This window comes from Ciconia boyciana, chromosome 8 (genome assembly GCF_034638445.1).
Source record: "Ciconia boyciana chromosome 8, ASM3463844v1, whole genome shotgun sequence".
NCBI lineage: Eukaryota > Metazoa > Chordata > Aves > Ciconiiformes > Ciconiidae > Ciconia > Ciconia boyciana.
Window position 1 is genome coordinate 50,526,015 of NC_132941.1, and position 14,014 is coordinate 50,540,028.

General features: G+C 55.7%; 1 protein-coding gene across 1 annotated transcript; it reads left to right on the forward strand.

Moving 5' to 3' along the window:
- The first annotated feature begins 1,934 nt into the window (after positions 1 to 1,934).
- CPN1 (carboxypeptidase N subunit 1) lies at positions 1,935 to 14,014 on the forward strand. Its single transcript, XM_072870454.1, has 9 exons — positions 1,935 to 2,319; positions 5,258 to 5,454; positions 6,137 to 6,292; positions 6,781 to 6,963; positions 8,451 to 8,562; positions 9,289 to 9,428; positions 9,733 to 9,832; positions 11,795 to 11,913; positions 13,788 to 14,014. Exons 1-9 carry the CDS (start codon positions 2,097 to 2,099, stop codon positions 13,917 to 13,919), a joined length of 1,362 nt encoding a protein of 453 aa, XP_072726555.1. The 5' UTR covers positions 1,935 to 2,096; the 3' UTR covers positions 13,920 to 14,014.

Below are 14,014 nucleotides of genomic sequence, written 5' to 3' on the forward strand. Positions count from 1 at the left end.
CTACTTTTCCTTGGTTTCCTACACGTGCTGGGAAAAGCTGGCACCTCTAGCACCGTTTCTTGTTACCTGATTAAAGACGGGTGCAGTGCCATTCCCGCTCCTGAATGTGTGTTGTTCTGAGACTGACTGACAGGCAGGGATGTGGTGGGATGGAGGTTAACTGGGAGAAGGTGTTAATGTGGTTACTGCTGTCTTTATATATGTATAATATTATTTTTTTTCTGGTCATGTCTTCAAAAGATATCTGTTCAAACCCAGGACTTCTACAACCCTTTTTCTTTTTAAAGGGGCTATAATTGAGAGGAGGACGCTGTGCAGATGGGGCAGGAGACCAAAAAGGCACAGGGACAAAGAGAGAAAGGACCGGTATGGTGGGGCTGGAGCAGAAGAAAGTTGGAAGTGGGAAAGTATGAGTAAGCCAAGCCAGGAGCAGACAGGCTGTCTGCTTTGCCCACCATCCTGCCTTGTTTGTGTTAGAGGCTATAAACAGGGGCTCCTTGGTTTTACCACTGCTCTTCTTGAGAAATTGAGGCAGAAAGGTGGTCGGCGACCCAAGTGCATGTGGAGGACAGGTAGGAAAGCAGTGGTGCTGGGCAGCACTGGTAGAGGATGCTTTGCTGGGAGAAGAGGCAGCTAGAGCAACCCTTGTCACAGGGGTTAGAGCAGTGCAGCGTGGATCCACCTCAAGGCTGAAGGGAAGGCAGATGTTTAGCAGGGCTCTGAGTATCCTGAGAAGACCACTGCTGATGGCAGGAGGAGCTCCTTTCCAGGGTGGTCTGGACAGAGCAGTATGGCACGCTCGTGTTAGCAAAGGGAGCCTTTCTCCTGACGTGTCCAGGAGCGATAGTAAATCTTTCGTCTGTTTGTACTCACGTCGGGCTCTGTGTCAGGGATGTCCTAATAAAGATCTCTGTCAGAGCCGCTAAGCTGCTGGAGTTTTAGCCCCACGGGGTAAGGCTGCAAAGCAAGGCTGCTCCCGCAGCTGCGCCCGCCCGTGGGCAGAGCACAGGGACCCTGCGGTGACTGCTGCCCACTGGGGCAAGGGTGTACGTGGCAGAGGGGTGGAGAGGAACCAGCTTCCCCCAGATCCAGAAACGGTCTGCAACTCCGTTTATTAGCAGACAGCAGGGCATTTTCATCTGCCTTTAGGCCGTTGAGCTCTCTTCTGCCGCCCGTTGCCCGTCGGAGATCATTATCGTGCCCGCTTCCAGCGCACAGCAGGGCGATACCGGACCTCTGAGCAGAGCTCTCCTTGCTGGTGCCTGCTCAGCAGACAACTCCTACATCAGCCCCCACGTTGCCCCGTCCTCCCCCTGCGACTTCCAGCTAGGGCTGCTTGGGTAGGCAGCTGCGGGGAGGGCGATGCGGCCCCTGTCTCTGTTTATCCCGGGAGCAGCGGGACTGCCGGGAGAGCCGGGAGCGGGGCCGAGGGACCGGCAGACCCGCAGACCCTGCGGCGACGTCTCCCTCTGCTTCCCCAGGAGATGGGGCAGGAGAGCAGGCGCGGCTCCGAGCTGGCGGCCGGGCCCCGGGGGGAGCGGCGGGAGCTGCCCGCGCCGGGCAGGCAGGGGCCGGGCAGGGCTGCGGCAGCCGTGCGGGCACCGGGGCCGCCCTGGCGCCATCCCCACCCCGCTCGGCTCTTGCCCCACGGAAGGGCTCGGCGACGGGCATCCCCCCCGCCCCGCCGCCCCCCTCTCCTCTCCCCCGCCCCGCCGCTTGCCGTGCGCTTGGCAGCCCCGACGCCCTCCGCAGCCAGTTTTCCAGCCCTGCGCTTCTTCTTGCAGTGACAGCCAGTGGCTGCGGGGGCCTGTTTACTGTCCGGTTAATAAGTGAGCTGGAGCGGGGGGGAAACTTCTCCGACGGCGGAGAGCGGGCTCGCCGGCGGCCGCGGCGGGCGGGCGGGCGGGGGGAGCATTCCTGCGCCGCGGGGCCCCGGCGCGCCCCGCTCCCGCCGCCCCCCGCCGCCCCCCGCCCGCAGGTGCAGGGGGCTGGCACTCAGAAACTGGAAAGAGCTGGTTGGAGTTTGCACTTTAAGCTCCCGGCAGGGAGGGAGCCGGGGGCTCGGAGCTGCTCTGGGCGCCCAGCGCCGCGGGAGGATGGCTCGGTGGCTGCGGCCCCTCGTGGGAGCCCTGCTCCTGCTCGAGGTGGCGGCCGCCCTCAGCTTCCTCCACCATCGCTACGAGGAGATGGTGCAGGCCCTGTTCCGCGTGCAGAGCCAGTGCCCCTACGTCACCCGCATCTACAGCATCGGCCGCAGCGTCGAGGGCCGACACCTCTACGTGCTGGAGTTCAGCGACTACCCGGGCATCCACGAGCCCCGTGAGTACGGGGGGACGGGGACGGCGGTTCGGAGAGGATGGGCTTCGTCGCCACGCTCCCTGCCACGCGGCACCGTCAGGGCTCGGGGTGGGGGGTATCGCCCTTGCCAGGCAGGACTCCCAGAGGTGCCCGGGTGTCAGGCGGTGCCGGCTCCGGCAGGGACCACACAGCCAGCCCGGGGACGCGCACGCAGAACCCGCACGCGCACGCCGTGCTTGCGTGAGCTGCAGCGTGGCCTAGGTGCGTACTTTGGACGGAGCTATGATTTTTCAGTGCAGGCTAACGCGAGCGCCGGGGCGAGTCCGTCCCAGCACCCCGCCTGCCCTGCCGCCCTCTCCCTCCCAAAACAGTGTTGTGCAGGCAGGGAAAGGGAGCACCCACCCTCCACCCTTTGCTGCCGGATAGTGGCAGGACCCCAGACCCCAAGGCAAGGGGGGCAGCGAGCGAGGGACCCCGGCAGAGCGGGCGCTGGGCTCCCGCAGCCCGGCCGGCCCTGTGGGCTGTGCAGCCCCTGAGACAGGCAGGTCTCTGGGATCTCTACCTGCTGCCACGTGGCCTGCGGAGAGTTGGCAGCAATGGCCCCTTGAGCTGCTGGCTCTGCAGCAGGGAGATGCTGCCGAGCCAGACGTTGCTGGCAGCCCGGTGCCCCTGGGGGGCTGAGGGGACCAGACGTCTCTCCGGGCTGGGGGCGTGCAGGCAGGGCTCCCTCGCTTCCCCACCTTGTGCCCCTGGGCCACAGATGCAGACGGGGCTCGGCCTACTTTTTGCAGGATCTTTTGCCTTTTCAAATCCTGGCTGGCGTGGTTAAATGCAGGGGCTGACAAGTCCAGGCAGCCCAGTCACATGGGAAACTGCTGGGAGTGCTGCAGGGGTGAGAGGGACCCATATCAGCACCCCCCCAGCGGAGCAGCCCTCCCAAATCGCATGGCACCCCATGCCTGGTGGTGGCTTGCCCAAGGACACACTGCACCATGGGCAGAGCTGCCGTGGGGCACGCTCCTCCCCTCCTGCGGCCCAGAGCATCACATTCAGGGGTGTGGGATGGGGGACTTCCCACCCTGACCGCCTCCACGCCAGCCCCGTTCAGTACAGGGAAACCTGCACAGCACTGAGGACACCTCGGGCACCTCCACAGCACGTCGGGGGCTGATTTAAAGCAAGGAGCGAGCAAAGGGCACTGGCAATGCGCCACTGGATTTTAGACTTGCAGAACCACTGGAAAGCAGCTGGAAGGGCTGTAGGAGGTGACCAAGACCTCCCCTGCCCCAGGCGGGCAGCATGGACCTGTGGCCCTGCTTGTAGGTGGGCCACCCTCAGGCTGGCACTTTCAGCTTGTAGCATGAGGACCTTGGGAATCTGTGGACTCCCTTGAAGGCCATGGAAAGTAAGTCTGAAAAGCAAGCCTAGAGTTAGTGGGCTTATGTGCAGTAATTAGGGCTTATGCATTCACATGGATAATGTTTAGGGGTCTGCATATTGAAAAAGGCTGATAAGTCCTGCTGCAGACTTGAACAAAGCAGAGAAGGAGAATCCCTGCTGAGACCTTATTTTTTTAAATAAAGGCTGCACATATCTCCAGGACATTTTTATAGTTTTTATAACTGGATTACCTAATTAAATGAGTTCTCATGTCTCCTGAAATCTAACCAGGTCAAAACCTGTTGCCCACCCATGGTGTCCTGTGCTGAGGCACAGCGACCAAAAGATATGGAAAAGCAAAATCTTTTGCCAAAATTAGGATTTTTTTTTTAATCTGTCTTCAGTATGTCCAGATGCAGTGTCTCCTCCCCACACGGCAAAGGCGTGGGGGATTTTGGAAGCAGCAGCAGATATCTGATGTGTGGGGCTGCGGTGCCTTTTGCCCCGGGGATCCTCATGACACCGTGTGTGGTAGCAGGGCTGCGTGCTGGCACTGCAAGTCTGATTGCTGCTGGTGGCTGGAAACCTCATGGTGCAACGGGAGCTCTGGCAACCTGACATTTGTAATGACACCCTGGTTTGTCCTGACCCTTTCATGTGAAAGTCGGGCTCCCCTTTTAACTGGATTCCCCTGGTGTCTTTCATCCTACCAGTGCTGACTCCAGCCTGCAATGGGACATTTATTCTCTCACAAGTAACTGCTTTAAAAGCCCCTCTGGCAAAGCATAACCTGTCCCTCACGTGCGCTGCCTCTCCTTCAGCAAAGCTGCAAGTCCTGCTCCGGGCACTGTCTGCCTGCAGTCTCTAAATCTGTATTTTGAGACCTAATTTTAGAGAAGTCAGTGACAAGAGACCTTTTTGCTTCTACTGAAGCTGCCCGAGGGACAGTTTGATCCATATTCAACTCAGCCGCTGAGGGTTTCTCCAGGCTGACAAGGAGCAGCCAGAGGCAATGGTGCCCTTCCAGTGAAAGAGCACGGCTTGCCCCAAGCCAGGGATTGATTTCATCCTGCAGAGTAATGAAAAGCTCCTTAAAGCATGCAGAGCCAGGAATGTGCCATGCTGGTGAGAGGCACTGAGAGCAACCTGCGAAGGGCAGAGGTGGAAGAAATGGCCTGTCCCCTCCACTGCCACCCACTGCAGAGCTGGGAGGCCCTGGCACCCCGGGGCGTAGGATGGCAGCAATCCTGCCAGCGATCCCCAGTCCCTCTGTGCTGCCTCTCCCCAGCCAGAGACCAAACCACCTGCAAATACATCCTCTTGTGCACTCCGAAGGCGAGCAGCAACCGGTGGGGAGTCTGGGCTGCTCCCAGGGGTGCTGTGGCAAAACAGAGGGGAGCCCATATGAGAACCGTGCCACTCTCCCTCACTGAGGCTTGCATTTTCCAAGGGAAAGGGCCATTTCACACCATTTATTGGGGGTCCCTTGGGCTTGCCCAGGCTCCCTGCAGTAGGAATTGGCTCTTCCCCCTCCCTGTCCCAGCCCCGGCTGATGGTGTCACTCTCTTGCTCTCTCCAGTGGAGCCGGAGTTCAAGTATGTGGGGAACATGCATGGGAACGAGGTGCTGGGCCGTGAGCTGCTGCTACAGCTCTCCGAGTTCCTGTGCGAGGAGTACCGCCGGGGCAACGAGCGGATCACCCGCCTCATCCATGACACACGCATCCACATCATGCCCTCCATGAACCCCGACGGGTACGAAGTGGCTGCCAAGCAGGTACCAGGCAGCGATCGCCTCCTCCAGCCGGGTAGGGGCAGAAAGCCCTTCAAATCCATGCGAGATCCCCTTCACCGTGCCTATGGGGAGGGGGCATCTTTCCTTTCCATGCCCTGCCAAATTTGTCCCCCTCAACTGGTGTTGCTGCTCCTCACCTCTCGTGCCAAGGGCTCACACTGTGTATCCTCCCCCAGGTGGCCCTGGCGGGTGATGGAGGAGGCTTCCTACATCTGCCTTACCCGCCCCAGAAGTTATTTGTCACAGGAAGGTTGCTGCAAATCCCCTGCGCCAGGCTGGGGAAGTGGCAGCTGAATGCCACTGTCATGAGCAGGCAGGGACATGAGGGATGGGGCAAGGGGGAAGCCCTCTAGTCCCCCCCCAAAACCTCACCCATTCTGTTGTACCGCTAGACCTCAGGGAGGTATTTTATTCATGGCTCTTTCAGTTGAGACAAATTGTTTATTTGGCTTGTGCCTTTCTCTGTGACCCTGGAAAATGAAGATATTGTTATTGACTTTCCTTGTCAGTACCAATACTCTTTATTCTCCTGCCAGCAATAACACACGTGTTGCGACTCAAAGGCACCGAAGCACCGTTAGGATGGCCAGTCCCTGCTGCTCTGACACCCAGCCTGCCTGCGCCCACCCTGTACTCACCCCCGTGATGCACCTTTGCCTCGCAGGGCCCGGACAGCAATGGGTACTTGACAGGGAGGAACAACGCCAATGGAGTGGACTTAAACCGCAACTTCCCTGACCTCAACACGTTCATGTACTACAGCGGGGAAATCAGCGGGCCAAATCACCACATCCCACTGCCCGACAACTGGAAAAGCCAGGTACCAGTCTGGGATGCTGCAGGGGCTACAGCATCTTCTTAGAGTGGCTCAGCACCCAAGCAAATATACTGTCCTTTGGCTTGCACAGTGCTTGTCTCCTTCCCCATGCCTCCTGCATGCAGAGAAACTATATAATCCTGCCCCGTATCACAGCTTGCACCTCTGCCAAGAGGAGAGGCTGGCATCATGGCCTGCGTGGGGAGGAGGTTGCAGTGCACAGGGCAGAGGAGGTGGCACATGCTGGCTAATGCATGTGCCTCAGGTTTTGGGGCTGTGCTGGGAGAGCTGTAGCAGGGTATGCACCGGAGGAGCCAGCTCTGCCCACCAGGGCTGATAGTGGAGAACAGAAGAAGCTGCAAGGACTGAAGCAGGCAAATTGCAGGGCAGGGTCTGACGTGACCGATCACGCTGCAGCCTGGCATGGAGCAGCAGCTGGCCCTGAGGTGGCTGAGCTCTTTTCCCTGTCCCTGTCCCTCTTCTCCTCACAGGTGGAGCCGGAGACATTGGCCGTGATCCAGTGGATCAGCAGCTACAACTTTGTGCTCTCAGCCAATCTGCACGGTGGAGCGGTGGTGGCAAATTACCCCTATGACAAGTCTCAGGACCAGCGGTTCAGGAGCCACCGGCGCACGGTCAACACACCTACCCCTGATGACAAGTTGTTTCAGAAGGTGAGCACGGCCCAGGCAGGCGAGGGCATTCCCGCAGCCCTGGCCGGGTGCAGCGTGTGAGAGCTGGCTGGGAGTCTCTGGGTCACTGCCTCATGCAGGAGCCAAGCCAAGGCTCGTGAGCCAGGTCAGGGCAGTCCCACCATGAGCCGGTCCCACCACACGGACAGGCCAGTCTTAACCCTCAGGAGCCCCTTCCTCACCCATGCTGTGCTTGGGTTCCCCATTACCCCAGTATCACCTGTGTCTTCAGCACCACCCTGCTCTTCCAGAGCTGGAGCCTGCCCCCAGCTTTGCTTCACCATCGCAGTATGTATATGGGATTTTTTCCTAGAGAGGTGGCAGCGTCTGCCTGGGGGTCTGCTGAGAGCTGGATAAGGGAGGCGCGTACCCAGCACGGGCTTACAGATGGCAAAGAATAAGGAATACAACGAAAAGAGCACCAGGAGCATGGGCAGACATCAGGGAATGTATGAGGATGTGCTGCTGATCCTGCTAGCGCTAGCTGAAGCCTGTGGTTTTTCTCCATTGTTAGAATGTCCCAGAAAACAGTGCCTTCAGTCACTGCTTCCATTAGGAAATACCCAGCACAAGAAAAAGCAAGTCTGCTTTAGAACAGCTAATGAGAAAAATAAGTCTGAGCTGGAGTTCAGCCTTCTCTGGAAGCAGAGGCTGTGCAGGGGCTTGCCAGGACCTGCTGGGATCAAGGCTGCGCTTGGACCCAGATGTAGAGAGGCTGCAGTCTGGGGCGTAGTCTAATGATACCCACATAGCCTCAGAAGTCAGAAATGTAGCAAAGTAACTGTTTTCCTGCTGACAGAACAAGACTACACCAGCATCTGAACCATAATACAAGGGTATAGAGTTTGCATTAGAAAATGCAAACAACAGTCTGTCTTAAACTGTGTCTTACACAAAGGACAGGCTTTGAATGCAGTGTCCCAATTTCAGCCCTGCCTTCATGTCTAAAAATAAGCAGTAATCTTAATAAGGGCAATAAACAAGCAGTTGCCAGAACCAGAAGTTGCCCAAACTCTTTCCTAATACAAATTACCCTGATATATATGGTATTTGCATTCAGGACTGATACTAGTTAGTTTTCCTCACATATCTTCTCCTCCTGTTAGTGCCATTTGCTGTGTGTGGGCCAGCACCGATGGGGCTGGGTGCCCCTGCGTGGGCCCAGTGCCCTCTGCTCCCCCTCATCTCAGCGGGAGCAGGGCAGGAGCCACCTGTGCCATCAGCAAGGCTCCAGCTTGCCAGATTTCTGATCTTCCTCCTCCGCCTTCATCTGCCTACGTGTTGTAGAGGTCCTGGCCACCTCATGTTGTATTTCACGGCAGTAAAATGCAGGAGCTGTCTCCTGTCTGACTTCCCTCCCACGCTCTCCAGTGAAGCCTGTGCAGGAGGGGGGATGTTTCACCCAGAGCTGGGCAGGGTCCCCAGCCGCACGGTGCTGGAGCGGTGACCGATGGCTGCTCTCTTTCTAGCTGGCCAAGACCTACTCATACGCCCACGGCTGGATGCACCGTGGCTGGAACTGCGGAGACTACTTTGCTGATGGCATCACGAATGGGGCATCCTGGTACTCGCTCAGCAAAGGTAAGGGCTGGGCAGGTGAGCACCACCTGCAGCAAGGTGTTGAGCTGAAGAGAGGTGAAGGGATAGATGAGAAACCTCAGGGCAGGGTGGGTTGGGGAAGGGCTGTGGCAATAGCACTGTGCGTATTAGTAGACACCATTCTGGTGTCTGCATCTCAGACCGGGAAATGACTTGGGAAGACTGGAAGTGGCTTGGGAAAGAGCCACAGAAGTAGCCGAGGTCTGCAGAGACCTGCTGTGTGCTGCTGGACGAAGGAAGAATTAATGTTAGTGTATTTGAAAATGCTACGGCGTAACTCCATCAAGACCCAAAACTATGACCAAAGGGAAGACATTTCTTGTACCTGCTGGCTCCTGAAAAATCTGATTAAAAAAGGCGTAATGAAGAAATTGAAAATCAGCAAATTAGGCTAGAAAAAAGATTGGAGAGAACTGGCAAGGGACATACAGCGCCTGCGGTACCAAACCTTCCTGAGCTTCCGAAGGCAGAGTGGTGAATGATCCAGCTGAAGGAGGGAGTTGGGCAGCCACAGGGGGAGGGGGCTGCACGGGGGGAGAAGGGTCTAGTCGCGCTGTATGGAGGGAGGAGGCTGCACCTGCGGAGCGAAGAGGGAGAGCAAGACGGTTCTGGTAGAAGATAGACACGGGCCAGGATGCCTGGGACACGGGAGTGCGGAGGGAAGGGGGCCTTGCATTCCCCTGGCCACAGGCTCTTCGTCTTTTCCAGGCATGCAGGACTTCAATTACCTCTACACGAACTGCTTTGAAATCACCCTGGAGCTGAGCTGCGATAAGTTCCCCCCCGAGGAGGACCTGGAGCGGCAGTGGATGGCCAACCGGGAGGCCCTTGTTGCATTCATTGAAGAGGTAAGGGGGCAGTCCTGGGACCTACACCCTTCTCCTGCAGGCCCCCATGGGCCCTGATGGTAGGGGACCAGTAGGCACTAGGGGTGGGAGGGAGGTGATCATGGAGCTTTGCTGGGTGCTTTAGTTGGTGGCCTTTGGGAAGGATATTGTGTCCTAGACTGGTTCTGCTGGGGAGGACCAGGAGGGCCAAGGGTATGGAGAAAGTTGGGGTTGTCCCCAGAGCTCTGCCCTCCTCCAGTGCTCGGCAGTATCCTCTTCAGCAAAGGAGGGTCCTTGACCCAGCAGTCTGTCTCCCTCCCTGCAGGTTCACCAGGGCATCAAAGGGATGGTGTCAGACGAGAACAACAACGGCATTGCAGGAGCAGTGATTTCTGTCCAGGGAATCAGCCATGACATCACCTCTGGTGGGTTGTCAGTCCCCTTGCATGCTGTCCCTTTTGGATACAGCCTCTCGGAGGCTATCTGGTTATGTGGGAGGGGATTAGCCGGTGAGGCTGTAATATGTGTGGCCAGCATGGTTTGCTTCCCAAAAACGCTAGCTGTGAGAAATGTGCCTGTGCATCCTGGACCAGGGAGGGCTTAGGTAAGAAAGAGGTGAGAACTCTGGGTGAGAACTGAGGAATGCAAACCTTATTGTAAAGGACTTCAGAAAGTCAGCTCCTATTTTATCTGAGAGAGAGGAGAAAATACATTTGTATATAACCAAAGAGAAGATTGAGGGAATAATCTACTCAAGCATCTAAGTATCTACACAGAGCTTGAAATAGCTGATAGCAAAGGACACGATGGCAGAACAAGATGAAAGACTGAAAGTTCAAGCCAGACAAATTTAGCCTGAGAAGGAAGTGCCACTTTAGTTTTTCCAAGTTGCGGTAGTTTCTCCTTTGCTAGCCGATTTTAACCTCCTTTTCATAAACACCCTTCTCCAACTGGACCAGACATTACAGACTGGCTGCGGAAAATAGCCAATATTCCAGGTCTTCAGAGGTCAGACTATGAAATCATCAAAACTCCTTCTGGCTATAGGTCTGTGACTCAGTAACACTCTAATATTTGGCACTTATTATGCCAACCTGCATAGGAAAGGGGAATGTGCAAGAGATCACAGAATCTCAGAGGTGCTGGCTGCAAAGGGCCCTCTGGGATCTCCTGTCCAACCCCCTGCTTGGAGCAGGATTGTCCCCAACATTGGCTCTGATCGGCCATCGCTCCCTCCCGACGATTCTCACTGACCCCCAAGGATGGAGATTTCACAGCCGAGAGGTGCTGACCTGTGCCAGGGATACACCATCTTCATGGTGAAGCTGTGCTTCCTGATGTGCCCTGAAACTCCCAAGCTGCCATCTGTGGCCACTGCCCCTCGTTGTATTGCCTGGCACTGCTGAGAAGAGTTTGGCCCCCTCACCTTTGTAGTTGCCCTTCAAGTAGCTGCGGGCTGCGAGCAGATCCCCCTCCACCTCCTCCCAGCCAGGCTGAGCCCACCCAGCTCCCCCAGCTCTCCCTGTGGGGCCTGAGCTCTCCCTGTGGGTCGGGAGCTCTGGTTCTCCCACATCTCTCTTGATGTGGGGGCACCAAAACTGCACACAGTACCCAAGTGCAGCCTCCCTGGGACTGAACAGAGGGAGAAAATTATTCCCTTTGGCCTGCTGGCCACCGTCCCTGTTTTCCCTTGGGAAGCCCCTGACTTATATGTGTCTCACTGATACCAATTAGCCCTACCAAAGCCAAAATAACACAGGCTTCCTGTAATGATTATTCAAATTTGCAATACCCATCCAGTTCCATAGATGGGAACATACTCAAATTGTCAAAGTAATCCATAATGTGCTGCTGCCTCACTGTTGGCCGTTCCTTGTCCACACCAGTACATAGGCCATCGAAGTGCTCCTGGGGCTCCCTTATGCAGGGAGAATCAGGGAGCAGCTGAGCTGATGAGCAATTAAAACCCTGCTGATAACCTGAACGTGGCAAAATTGTATATGACAGGAATTAGAGATTGTGTTATGCATAAGGAGTCAGACTGGAGCTGTGATTGCCCTTAGGTCTGCTGTCATCTGACTGGCAAGTGCTCAGATTTGCAGCCTCCCTGCACAGGCACAGCCAACACTGCTGTACCGTCCCCTTTCGTTTGGCGTTTACTTGCAGACTGACCTCTGCTCTGTGGCACTAATGAGACATCACTTGCAGTCTGCCAATATGAATCCAGCCTTGCGGTAGCCAGCAGATTTGGAAGGAAGGCCAAAAATTGCCTGGGTTTTGAAGGCTACACAACCTCGAGGAAGTACGCTCGGAAAGACCTACTGGAATATCTTTTGCTCTGCTCCCTGTGCATCCTGAGTGCTTTCTCTTCCCACCTTGTGTTCCAGGTGATATGGGGGATTATTTCCGGCTGCTGCTGCCCGGCACTTACACTGTCACAGCCTCTGCAGAGGGGTACCAGCCCCAGACGGTGACAACAACAGTGGGCCCAGCTGCACCTTCATTGGTGAGTCAGGCTGCATAGTCACGAGGGTGTCTCAAAATGTCTTCACCCCAGGGAGAAAGAAATGCAGTGGGGGATGTCTAGAGAGCAGTAGAGAAAGGAGATGGGATGTAGAGCATTGTCAGTGGCTACAGGCCGTCTGCTTTGGCAGACACAGGGCTCCCCACGGCTCAGAGAGGGAGAGGGTGAAGGCAATGCCATGTGCCTCTCGGTTCCTTACTGAGGGCTCGCAGCTGCACTGGGCTGCCGTGCCAGCTCCTATGTCCTTCTGCCTCTTGGCCATGGGGAGAGCCCCTGCCTGGCTGGGGCTGCTGCTCTTTAGCTCTCCTCCATCCTCCCCGCTCTCCAGGACATGACGATGTGGAGACAGCATCTGTTCCCTGAGGCTCTGTTATCCCCCTGGCTCTGTGGGTTTCAGTGCTCTGCTATCATCTGCATCATGCCTGGGACCAAACACGTTATCAGACTCATAGCAAGAGACTGAAGTCTGCCTTTCTTTCTGCTGAGAGCACCCAAGACAGATGGGAACCGGGTGCCCACAAAGAACAGCCAAGCACCTGTGGGAGATGAAGTGCTCTTGATACCAGTGTGGCCCCTACAACGTCTTTCTGAGGGCAGGCTGGACAACTAGAAATTGGTTTAAAAACAGTGGGTGGTGATTCCTGCCCCTGCTGTTGCCTTGTGAACATGGTGGGACTGCAGATGCAGCCTCCTCTAAGGACCAGCAAGAACCCCCCAGCACATCATTTGCTTCCCTGCATGTACACTGGTTGGGCTCTGCTGTAAATACACTGTGGTGGTTCTCCCACCCTCAGTCTCTTCATCCCACCCTAGCCAGCCTCTGAAGTTCTTCCAGAGCTGCCCTTTTCCCAGGATTAGAAACCTTCTAATTTTCGTCCTAAATTTATTTATGGTCAGTTTATCCCTATTTGTTCTTATGCCAACGTTGTGCTTTAAATAGCTCCTCTTCGTCCCTGGTATTTATTCCCTGATGTATTTATAGAGAGCTGTCAAGCCCAGTCCTAGCCTTTGTTTTGCTAGGTTAAGCACCCAGCTCTTTGGGTTTCCTTTTTAAAATAGATTTTCCTTTTACCATGTTACTGTAGAAGACTGATTTGTTCCCTGATGGTCTGATTTTTGCAGATCTCCCCTCACAGCAGCCCTCCTGTCCCCATTTCCCTCTGCCCCTGCAGCACCTCCCGTACCCACCGTTCACCCCATCCCTCCCCCAGGGAGCCCACACAGCCCCATTCCAGTTTCACCTTTCTGTATGGCCTCCGCATTCCCCGTTTATCTGATACTGTGTCCTGCACGCTCCTTGTCCCCTTCTCCCTCCTGTACCTGCTTGCATGGCTGTAGTGGATGGAGGTTTCTTTTCTGGAATTTTTTTGCCTGGATCTATTGGAAGCACTGGTTGCTGAAAGACTGATTAAGCAGGATTCAGCTAACGAGATGCAATCGAAAAAGGACTGTCTGTCCTAAACCATCCTGTGTATTAAATATTCAGAGAGATGCAAAGCAATGCTATTTCTCTACTCTCTGGTGAGAAAAGAAAAAGGAAGAGCATAGCTCAGTCCCTTGGCTTTCACAGCTCATCTTCCAAACCATCCTAGGACATTGCATTGCCACAGGAGCAACTCTCTGCATAAGAAATGTAGCTGATTGTTGGTACAACATTTTCCACAGGAAAAAAAAATGTTTCCAGCTGATTTAAGAACTGAGTTCCCATTGTATCCTAACAATGGCTGAGGCCCCTTATTGCTTGTCTTGGCCCAAGAGACAGCTTCGAAGGTTAGCGGCAGAGGCAGGTCCTGCAGACCCCTGAGCCAGCAGAGCACACACACAGTGATACACAGTTATTTTTATTCTTTCTCCAGGTGCATTTCCAGCTCAAACAAGATGTGGTGAGGAAGCCCCCGGAGCGTAAAGCCTCAGGCACACGCACGAACAACAAAGCCCTTCAGAAGAAGGTAGTGCCAAGAGCTACCCGCCGGGGGACCCAAAGATGAGGACAGCTCACTTGGCTGAGAGCTGGGGGAAGCCGTTTATACGAGGCCTGGCTGATAACTCCAGCCAGTGAACTTTCCAACAGTCCAGCATGAAA

Excerpts from the sequence above, each read along its gene's own strand:
- CPN1 (XM_072870454.1), top strand. The coding sequence starts at position 2,097 with ATGGCTCGGTGGCTGCGGCCCCTCGTGGGAGCCCTGCTCCTGCTCGAG. Across the intron at positions 6,293-6,780 it reads CCGACAACTGGAAAAGCCAG|GTGGAGCCGGAGACATTGGC; the intron begins GTACCAGTCTGG and ends TTCTCCTCACAG. Across the intron at positions 6,964-8,450 it reads ATGACAAGTTGTTTCAGAAG|CTGGCCAAGACCTACTCATA; the intron begins GTGAGCACGGCC and ends CTCTCTTTCTAG.